The 11,493-nt window shown below is 48.0% G+C and overlaps 1 protein-coding gene across 1 annotated transcript in view; it reads right to left on the bottom strand.

Moving 5' to 3' along the window:
• Positions 1-9,242: 9,242 nt before the first annotated feature.
• Positions 9,243-11,493, bottom strand: part of NYX (nyctalopin) — a 25,038-nt gene continuing 22,787 nt past the window's right edge. The window contains exon 2 of the mRNA XM_012811454.1: positions 9,243-10,650. Coding sequence (XP_012666908.1) covers positions 9,260-10,650 — 1,391 coding nt within the window. The 3' untranslated portion in view covers positions 9,243-9,259. The remainder of the gene's footprint in view (positions 10,651-11,493) is intronic.

Here is an 11,493-nt window from a genome sequence, read left to right as displayed (position 1 = left end):
TCTTATTTCAAATTTTTTAGAGTCAGGGTCTTGCTCTTGTTCAGTCTGATCTCAAACTCCTGACCGCAAGCAATCCTCCCACCTCAGAGTCCCAAAGTGCTAGGATTATAACACTTAATCCTAATTAAGTGTGGGCCACCATGCCTGGCTGGGTTTCCTTTGATTTCTCCCATCAGCATTTTGTACAGATCCTGGATATGTTTTGGTAAGTGTATGCCTTAGTATTTCATTTGCCTTGCAGTGATTGTAAATGGTATTAAGGTCTTTTTATTGGTTTTTTGGTTTTTTAGACAGAGTCTCATTATGTTGCCCTCAGCAGAGTACCGTGGCGTCACAGCTCACAGCAACCTCAAACTCTTGAGCTCAAGCAAGTCTCTTGCCTCAGCCTCCCAAGTAGCTGGGACTATAGGCACCCACCATAACGCTTGGCTATTTTTCTTTTTTTTGCAGTTTTTGGCCGGGTTTGAGTTTGAACCCACCACCTCAGACATATGGGGCCAGCGCCCTACTCACTCAGTGAGCCACAGGCACCGCCCCTGGCTATTTTTTTTATTGCGGTTGTCATTGTTGGTTAGCCGGTTCAGGCAGGGCTCGAACCCGCCAGCCTCAGTGCATGTGGCTGGTGTGGTAACCACTGTGCTACAGGTGCCGAGCCTTAGCTGTAGGTTTCTTGTAAATGCTCTTCGTCAAGTTGAGACCCTTCCCCTCTGTTTCCAACTTGCTGAACATCTTTATCATGAATAGGTATTGGATTTCGTCAAATGCTTTTTCTATACCAGTTGGCATGACCATATGATTTTTCTTTGTTAGCTAGTTAATATGGTGGATTACATTAATTTTCAAATGTTAAACCAGCCTTTAATACCTGGAATAAATCCAACTTGGTCATGGTGTATACTTTGTTTTGAATTTTAAAAAGTAATTTCTTCTGAACTTTATTACTCCAGAGGAGAAATATAACCTTGTTACCCAGAGGTAGGGAAGTTCACTCAAGGTTTGGAGCTTAGATCCCTGATTCAAAACCCCATTTCACCATTTACTAGGTCTGGACATTTGGCAAGTCAATTAATTCTCTAAACCTCAGTTTCCACACCTATAAAATGTAAATAATGATACCTGTGTCACAGGATTATTACAAGAACTAAATAAGAATTAGGTAATTAGGCACTGGCTACCTATCTGGCACATAAGTAGTCAATAATCATAACCATTTGATTTTCAGAGCAATAAGCATTTTGAAGTAGCATTAGGACAATTTTGGAAAGGCAGTTGTATATTAGGAACAGGGCACAGAGGTAAAACAACAGGGTTTATCCTAAATGATTACGTTTACCCTTGGGTTGTTGGGTAGTTTTTTTTCCATGTTATTGAGTGCTTTAATAATAAGTGTCACTGCAAGACACCAAGAGGGTCATTCAAAGACATTCTCATTAACAGTTATTAACTTGTTAAATGAAACAGAATCTCTCTGCGGGAACTCAGCACTCATTAGCAGGCTGGTCTGCACATACCAATTCTCCCTACCTTTTCAAGCCAAACAGCACGTCAATTATAGCTAATTACCCAAGTGATCTTCAGAACTCCCAGTCTTACTTCTTTGGATTTAGTATATCTTTAAACAGGATATAAAAAAGGCAAGTCCACTTTGTGCAGGAAAGTGGTGCAGGAAAATAAATTGGCCGGAAGAAAACTAACCAATGAATGAAATAGAGTCTTGCACTTTGTTTTAACCTTATGCTCTTTGAAACCAAATAAGAAATCAAGCCAGGAAAGGTGACTCAGGTTGGTAACCCTAGCACTCTGGGAGGCTGAGACAGGAGGATCCCTTGAGCTCAGGGGTTGAAAACCAGCCTGCACAAGAGCAAGACCTCATCTCTACTAAAAATAGAAAAATTAGCCAGGTGTAGTGGTGGTGGTGGCAGGTGCCTGTAAGTCTCAGCTGCTCTGGAGGCTGAGGCAGGAGGATCACTTGAGCCCATGAGTTTGAGGTTGCTGTGAGTTAGGCTGAGGCCATGGCATTCTAACCCAGGTGACAGAGCAGGACTCTATCTGAAAAAAGAAAGAAGAAAAAAGAGGAGAGGAGAGGAGAGGAGAGGAGAAACGAAAAGAGAAAAGAAAGGAAAGAGAAAGAAATCAAATTAATCTATGACACAGATTTTAAATATGGTCATGACCCACAGGGAAAGATCCATTTTTACATTGTGATCTGATATTCACAAACACCCACTCACACACATATATAATTGAAGGAAAAGTTTAATGAAATAATGCTATCCTTACTATCTGTGATACATGTGGGAATTTCCCCACCTACTTTGTCATCATCATTTTTTAATGAGGGATGCAACTATCCATGCCACAACCTGCCAATGCATCTGAGTGGGCCGCCCCGAGGTAAGGTAGACCCGTAGGGAAGGTGGCTAGGCAGAGGGAAGCCGGGAAAGACCTCTGCAGACACCCTGCGGGTTGATGTCTCTGTCAGTCTGGTTGTGAACAAAAACTCTTTTTCTCCTCTCAGGATCATAGTTGTTAAAGTCAGCAAAATTTCTAGGGAACTCCCTTGAAAATTGAAAAGGTTTGTGTAAATGCTTCTAAATGTCTTCTGCCTGGAGCACAAATAGAAGGAATAGAAGTAACAGTTATCCAGAACTGAAGTTGGCCACGAGCCACCAAGCTTTACACCAGCCCGGACCCCAGGCCACAGGGAGGCGGATGCAAAAGTGCTCTTGACACAGGGGCAGCTCAGGTGCCAGAGAGAATTAGACTGGAGCTTCCTTCTTGAATCAGCCCAGTCCATGTGTGTGTGTGTGTGTGTGTGTGTGTAAATGTGAGAGAGAGAGAAAGGCTGTGAGGTGGGGCAGGAGTAAGGATCCAACTGTTACACTCCCTAAAACACAAAAATTCCACCCCGTCTGGTATGACTCCTGTCCTCCCAGTTTGACTACTATCTCCTTTGTCCTCTCCTGATGACCCTGAGGGCAAGGCCATGCCAGCCCCACACCCATCACCCGTGAGCGCCAGTAGGTACAGGTGCACTCTCTGGCCAGTAGGATGAATGGTGCTAAGATGGCGCTCTCTTCAGGAATCTGGAAAACATTTCATGTCACAGGCAGTTTCTACCTCCTGGAAAGACTGTCCTTTGTTCTGTGGAGCTATCAGGCCCAGCACAATTAGAAAGGCGGGGCCCACCCTTTGCTCTTGGGGAAAAGCTGAACTCAGCATCAGAGGGGGATGAGAAGAATCTCACTGATCATAGAAAAAGGGAGTATATTTCCAGATTAGACATTGGTCATGCATGCAGCACGTTTTAAAGGGGAAGGGCTTGTTGTATCTTTTCTTTCTTTCTTTCTTTTTTTATTGAGACAGAGTCTCACTTTGTCACCCTTGGTAGAGTGCTATGGGATCATAGCTCACAGCAACCTTCAACTCTTGGGCTTAAGCAATTCTTTTGCTTCAACCTCCCTAGTAGCTGGGACTACAGGCGCCCGCCACAATGCCTGGCTTTTTTGTTTGTTTGTTTGTTTGTTTGTTTGTTTAGCAGGCCCAGACTAGGTTTGAACCCACCAGCCCCAGAGCATGTAGCCGGCACCCTAACCACTGTGCTACAGGCACCCAACCTGTATATTTTCTCAGAGCAGTGTCTCCTAGTCTCTCAGAAATATTGGGAGAGAAATAGTACTTTCTCCGTATAACTTTAGGCTAACTGCTGTTCTCAGAATTATTGGGTTGTTTTTGTTTGTTTGTTTGTTTGTTTTTTGGAGCCCTGAGCAGCAGTCTTTAGGCAACGTGGAGCTGGAGTAAAGGAACGGGAGGCAGGAAGGCAGGCAGGTGGGCTGAGTGAAAGGCACCGTGGTGCCCAGCGACTAGGTCAGGTTTACTGAAAGGGGAGGGTGACCCGCCCGGGCAGTGCAAAGGTGGTGGTGTCTGTGCCCCGGGGACAATTAGAGATCCCTTTTATATGGGGCTTAGGCACAGCTTGCCCAAAAAGTTAGTGTCTTTTGGTGTGAACTTCTCAGAGAAGCGGAGCTAGATCCTTTGTGTCTTTGTCTTAAAGGACAGGAGGAGGAGGAAGAAAAGGGTTTGTGTATAGCTGTGTTAGGCCTCCCAACACTAGGGACATGGACTTGACTGCCCCTTCAGCTCTGATGGCCCACATGGTGGGACTAGGTGTGATATCCTGTGGGGAGTGCTGCTGAGGACAAGACTGGCCACTGTCTGAAGAGTGAGTGCCTGTGTGGAGCTGGAGAGGTGGGCCTTAGACTATGGGACGAGAAAAGTCTACCCTGGGAGTTTGGTCTCAGAAACTGGTGATCCTAGTGCATGGGGATGGGGAAGGAGGTTAAGCCAGCCAAGCCACAGGGCCAGGCAGGAGGTTCTGCCAACAGCCACGTCCAGCGCCAGTTGGATGGCCTACTTACTTCTCTTCCATTTTAACCAACCCTTTGGAAAAATCTTATTCACTTCATAGCCTGGTGTTCTCTTCCCTGCTGAAAGGGATCGAGAGGGAGGGGTTTATCATCTTTGGGCCTGAAGACCAAAGAGGAGAGGAGGATCCCTTCTCTTAAGGTTGGGGTGAAGATGGCAGACAGTACCCATCCCTAAGGACAACTGTGCCTAGAAGACTCTGCCCTTTGAAGAGCAGCACTGTGGTGGCCTAACCAAAAGGTGGGTGGGTTTGACAGCTATTGGCCATCTTTGCAGAACCACCACCAAGAGAACCTCTCAGAAACAGCCAGAGATCATGCTTCTGGGGAGCTATCATATTTGAGTATTTGTATGGAAAACACTTTTTTAAAGGAAAAATATGAACTTTTGTCTTTATGTTTTATCTCCTTCCTTGAAAGAACTGATACATTCTTGTTGGTTAAAGCAATACTGTTTCCCAAAGCCTAGCTGCAAACTAGCAGGTTGCTCACTCTGTCTCCCCCTCAAGTCTCTATTCCTTCGGACAGTTCTGAGAAGGGCAGGTTTCATTCTACCAGGAGAGCCACTGGTGTGCACCAGTATTCCTAGTTCTCCTCTCCTGGGCACATGAGGAAGCACACTTCCCTGTTTCAGTGAAGTGTGACTATGTGACTTTTTGGCCAATGAAATGTGAGTAGCAGCTTGGCCCCTGTAGCACAGTGGTTATGGCACCAGCCACAACCGGGCTGACGGGTTCAAACCCAACCTGGGCCAGCTCAACAACAATGACAACTGCAACTAAAGAATACCCAGGCATTGTGGTGGGTGCCTATAGTCCCAGCTATTTGGGAAGCTGAGGCAAAAGAATTGCTTAAGCCTAGGAGTTTGAAGTTGTTGTGAGCTATGATGCCACAGCACTCTACCAAGGGTGACATAGTGAGACTCTGTCTCAAAAAAGAAAGAAAGAAAAAGAAATGTGAGTGGCAATGTGTGTCACATCTGGGTGGAAGGAAGCATTTAAGAGTGGGGCATGGGCGGTGCCTGTGGCTCTGTGGGCAGGGTGCCAGCCCCATATACTGAGGGTTCAAACCCGGCCCTGGCCAATCTGCAACAACAACAAAAAATAGCCAGGCATTGTGGCGGGTGCCTACAGTCCCAGCTACTCGGGAGGCTGAAGCAAGAGAATCACTTAAGCCCAAGAGCTAGAGGTTGCTGTGAGCTGTGTGACACCATGGCACTCTACCAAGGGCCATAAAGTGAGACTCTGTCTCTACAAAAAAAAGAAAAGAGTGGTGCATGATTCTCCCAAACTCTCTTTCTCTCTTGCAACAAACCCTAGAGCCTCATGTTTGGATAACAACATCATAAGATGTTAAATCCTTTGTCAGCCTTGGTCAGTGAGTGGCTACAATGAGCAGAGCCCCCATAATGAACCTACATTGGACATGTACCATGAGCAAGAAATGAACTTTAGTAAGCCACTGACATTTACAGGTTGCTTGTTATCACAGCATAACATGGCCCATCCTGACTGTTATGCACAGTTTTGCTAGCAGAATTTATGGTTCCTATTTCTCAAGGTACTAACTAGCTAACGATGGGGTGAGAGACTAAATGAACTTGAAATGGGAATTCTTCACTTGCTGTTCTCTCATGAGAGCTCCTAACAGCCACAAATTCATGGGGAATTCATTCCAGGCAACTCTGGATCTGTTTGGCAGTAAGTTACTCCCACATTCTCAGAATTCTACTGGGCTGGGTAGTTCTATAAAAATCTGTCTCCCTGGAGGCTATTTTAGTGTTGATACTTGTTCAAAAACATTCAGCCAAGCAAATGTTCATTAAAAAGCTGGCCATCTAACCACCCAGGCAGAACTGGAGCAGCACTTTGAGATTGACTCTGATGAACTGGCTCCAAATGAGGAAGGCCATTCCTCTCAAGGCAGCACCTTGTTCTGCAGTAACCCAGGCTGCATGTCTGCTGTGGACTTCCATGGTTACTCAGACACAGAGATCTGGTCTCCAGGATTCTCATGATCCTCGCTCAGTTACCATGGCCACAACACACAGTTTGAGCAAATAACATTTCTGCCCTCATCTGCTTCTCACATTTGTAAAGTAAGACGTTCACAGAATCATTTCATTTTGAAACATTAAAATTAATCAACAAGTTTAGTTTAGAGTATCGTGACCAAACAAAGCCAAGCCCTGATCTAGGAATCTCATTTTCTACCTATAAGAAAAAGAATGACCGTTTAAAAACTCATTTTGACATCTGTTAAAATTTTAATATAGAGTATATTTCAAATAATAGCATTCCATCATTGATAAAGTCCCTGATTTTGATAATGGTATTGTGGATATCCTTGTTCTTAGGAAATACATACTGAAGTATTTAGGGGTGCAAGGTCATGATGTTTTCAACTAACAGTAAGAAATAATTATAATATGAAAAAAGGAGAGAACGCAAATATGAGAAAATGGGAAACCCTGGTGAATAGCCAACATGTTTATTCTATTCTTGCAAATCTTCTGTAGGTTCGAAATTTTTCAAAACAAAAAGGTTTTTAAAAATCATGCATACTCCAGATCAGCAGTTTCAATTTTTTTAAACTATAACCCACAATAAAATGTAAATTACACATAGCAACTTAGTGTGTGCGCGTGAACACACACACATATAATTTGAACAAATACATACAAATTAAATAAAAAGTATCACAAAACAATACTCTTATAATATTACATGTAAGGTTCTGTGACTTTCATATTCTTTTCTTTCTTTCTTTTCTTTTCTTTTTTTTTTTTTTTTTTGAGATGGAGTCTCACTATGTCACCCTTGGTAGAGTACCATGGCGTCATAGCTCACAGCAACCTCCAACTCCTGGGCTCAACTGATTTTCTTGCCTCAGCCTCTCGACCACCTGCTACAACCCCCAGCTTTTTTTTTTTTTTTTTTTGCAGTTTTTGGCCAGGGCTGGATTTGAACCCGCCACCTCCGGCATATGGGGCCAGCGCCCTACTCCTTTGAGCCACAGGTGCCGCCCACACCCAGCTATTTTTTAGAGATGGGGTTTTGTTCATGCTCAGGCTGGTCTCACAATCATGAGCTCAGGTAATCCACATGCGTTGGCCTCCCAAGGTGCTGGGATTATAGGCCTGAGCCACTGCACACGGTCTGTAACTTTTCTATTCTGTAATTTTCTTTTCAAATTCTGGTTTAAAAAAAATTGAAAACCCATTACATTGAGTTAATGACTACTAATGGTTGAAACATATTTGAACACTCCTGCCCTGGGTGGTACTGCTAGCAACATTTCTAATACTTAGCATTATATAGAGACACAGGACTGTCGCCATGAAGAACTGACAGCTTGGTTGGTGCACCCTGAATCCATGTGGCTTTTGAAAACCCGTCTTTCCGCATACAGAAAGGAACTTAGGACATTAAGAAGATTACAGATTTTCAGAATGTTGACAAAGGCAGCAATCATTGTACAGGGTGTAGAGAATAGTTTGAGCAGGTATGTAGCAGACATATGGCACTTTTCTTGACTTGACTGCCTCATAGTCCATCAGGAATCTATGCCTGCTGTGACTAGCTCAGGATGGCTCTCCTGCATGGAAGGATGGCGGAGCCAGCCTTTGGGATGCAACCTGCAAAGCCTACCCTGGCAGCCTGGGCCAAATGAGCTGTTGATCCCGAGGCCAACAAAACAGTCACCCTCCATTCATTTCCACTGCAACTCTGAGAAAAGTGGGTTAGGTCTCCTGGGTAGGATTTGGTGGCCCTGCCCTCAGGCATAGCACACCCAGAAGCCATGCACACTCTGGCAGTCAGGCCTAGAGGCATATTGTTGGCCAACTCCCAACCTAAGAAATCTCTAAATCTCCTTTCCTAGCTACTGGCTGCCTCCTTCTCTCTTGGCCATTGGTCAGCCCCAAAGTGAGTGAGCAGTCCATAATAATTTCCACGCCTAAATCCAAGCTGGCAACTCCCTGCTGGGCTAACAGTGTCTCTGTGTCTTCCGGATACTCTTTTCACAAAATGCTAAGAAAAAAGGATTTTCTGGCCTCCACAGAGATGCATAACCTGTGTTAGCATATGAAAGACTCTGAGAAGTCTAGCAGGAGAGAAACTGGTTTAATCTTTTTTTTTTTAATCTTAGGGTTTTGCAAATGTATTTGCCCACAAACACAGCTCCTCTCTTTTTTCCCTACCCTGCCCTGAAGTTCCTTGGTGGCCAAGACCACCCTGGGAATAAATGTGGAGTAAATAAAATAGATCCTTGTTTTAAATACTTCCTAACACATCTCAAATCCCAGGAACCACTGCCACCCCCTTGGGTCTAAGTATCTCTACCATATCCCTTCTCTCCTGTTCTGTCCACCTAGTGTCCCCAGGCCCCTGGAGAGGAAGAAGATGATTGTGGTAGAAAACAAAGGGCTTGGGTTTAATGGGTTGGCACAGTTTTTAGTACTTAGCTAGGGAAATAACTCTCTAATTCAGGCATTGCAGGCACTGTAGCCTGGAAGATGGCGGAAAGGGAGGGGTGAAAAAAGAGCTTCTGATTCTCAGCCTGCCCACCTGAGGGCCAATGTGCATTCTTGCTTTTTTCCCAAAGGATGCCCATGTGACAAGAGCACAAGTGACATTTCCCAGTGTTCACCTGCGGCCATCTCTGGAGGCAAACTGTTCCTTCACCCTCCACTGGGGTTTCCACCGCAGTCCCCATCCTGTGCACCTCTCCCCTTACTACGGACACCTCCAAGCATAGTTGACCAAATTTTTCCCCTCTGGCCAAGACAATTTGGGCTACCCCAGTGTGGCAGCAGGTTCAGTTCATCTGCAGGCCTAATACTCCGTGTGGGCCACATGGAGCAGAAAACAAGAGGCCAGGAGAATCGTGGACTTGCAGCCCAAGCCTCCCATCCCACTGGAAGGCAGGCCACGGGGCAGGGAGGCATTGGCCAGCTCCCCAGTGGTGTTGGCCACCTCCTCCACAGGGGCCCTTGGAGCCAACAGCTTGGAAAGGAGGCTGCTGAACCTGCTCATGGTGGTAACCTCTGGCTCTGAGGATGGGCCTGGACTGGACACAGTGAAGTTCAGCTCCTCGGGGTCCACACAGAGGCCATCAGAGGAGCGCCCAAAGGAGACGTGGCTGAGGTCCAGGCCTGCCACAGAGCCCGGGGAGGCACACGGCACGTCGGTGACACGCCCGGAGCCCTCCATCCAGTCCTGCAGCCACTCTAGGCGGCAGTCGCAGCACCAGGGGTTGCGGAAGAGGAAGAGGCGGCCCAGAAAGAAGCCGGGCTGGAAAGCGGCCCAGGCGAGCACAGAGAGGTGGTTGCTATTGAGGTGCAAAGCGAGGAGGCCTGAGAGGTTCTGGAAGGCACCCTCCTCCACGAAGGCGATGCTGTTGCGGTCCAGGTAGAGCAGCTCGAGCTCGGCCAGGTCGGTAAACCAGGCGCTCGCCACGTGGCCCAGCGCGTTGCCGCCCAGGTTGAGAGTGCGCAGGCGGCGCAGGCCGCGGAAGGCGTCGGCCGGCAACTCGGCCAGCAAGTTGTCATTGAGCAGCAGGTGCTCCAGGAGGCCGCAGTCGCTGAAGGCGCCGGCGTGCACCGCGCGGACGCGGTTGGCCTGCAGGCTGAGCGAGCGCAGGCGCCGCAAGCCCTGCAACGAGCTGGAGGCCACCGCCTCAATGCGGCTGCGCTCCAGGTGCGCGTGCGTCAGGTTGGCCAGGCCGCGCAGCGCGCCCGGCACTCGGCGGAACAAATTGTCGAAGGCGGAGAGCTCGCGCAGGGCCGGAAGCTCGGCCAGCAGGCGCTCGGGCACGCTGAAGAGGCGGCAGGCAGCCAGGTCGAGGCGGCGCAGGCGGCCGAGCGCCACGAAGGTGCGTGCGTGCAGGTAGCGCAGGTCGCCATTGTACGCCAGGCGCAGCTCGGCCAGGCGCGGCAGGCCCTTGAAGGCTCCGGGCGTGATGAAAGATAGGTTGTTGTGGCGCAGCGACAGGCGACGCAGCGACGGCAGCGTGCCGAAGGCCCGCTCACCCAGGAAGCGCAGTCCATTCCGGTCCAGGTCGATGGACACCGCCTCACACGGGAACTCGGCGGGCACCTGTGGGAGGCCGGCGCGGTCACAGCGCACCGAGCAGCCGCGCTCCACACTGCTACAGGCGCAGGCGGCTGGGCAGGAGCGCGCGCAGGCTCTCGCAGCCCCGGTGCTGGGCAGGCAGAGGACCGCCGCTGAGGGTTAGGGGTTGGAAGTCCGGAAGGAAGAGAAAAGACACAAAAAGGAGCAACAGTCAGCCAAAGGTCGCCCCAGATTAAATCCTGCTCTCCACCAACTTGTCCTGCGTCCTGCAGATGGCCTCTTCCCACCTCCCGGGCCTCACATGAGTTTTTCCACCTACGAGGCTTTCCACTTACCCTCATCAGCAAAACCCAACCATAAGCCCTGCATCTGAACTCCATCCACTGTTTGTCCTGTGTTCCTAAGAATGCCGCCTAGACAGTTTGTTGTTTGAATGCACAGGGGAATCTGGGAGGCTCTCATCGTGACTTCTAGGCCACTCTAGGCCCAATACAGTAGCCACTTGCAAAATGGGCTAGTAAGCGTTTTGTTTGTTTGTTTTGAGACAGAGCCTCAAGCTGTCCCCCTGGGTAGAGTGCCGTGGCATCACAACTCACAGCAACCTCCAACTCCTGGCCTCAAGCGAGTCTCCTGCCTCTGCCTCCCAAGTAGCTGGGACCACAGGCACTCGCCACAACGCCCGCCTATTTTTTGGTTGCAGCCGGCATTGTTGTTTGGCGGGTCCGGGCTGGATTCAAACCCGCCAACTTAGGTGTATGTGGCTGAAACCTTAGACACTTGAGCCACAGGCGCCCATCCGGCTAGTAAGCGTTTGAAATGTGGCCAGCTCTAATTAAGATGTGCTATAAGTATAGAACACACCCAGCGAAAAATAAGAATGAAGACAAAAATTAACCAAGTGTGGTGGCGTGTGCCTATAGTCTCAGCTACTTTGGAGGCTGAGGTGGGAGGATCTGTTGAGCCCAGGAGTTTTTTGGTTTTTTTTTTTTTTTTTT

Source organism: Otolemur garnettii, unplaced genomic scaffold (assembly GCF_000181295.1).
Source record: "Otolemur garnettii isolate 467f Iridium unplaced genomic scaffold, OtoGar3 scaffold00158, whole genome shotgun sequence".
Taxonomy (NCBI): domain Eukaryota; kingdom Metazoa; phylum Chordata; class Mammalia; order Primates; family Galagidae; genus Otolemur; species Otolemur garnettii.
Note: the sequence above shows the minus strand (reverse complement) of the source record. Positions and strands in the feature narration are given on the sequence as shown.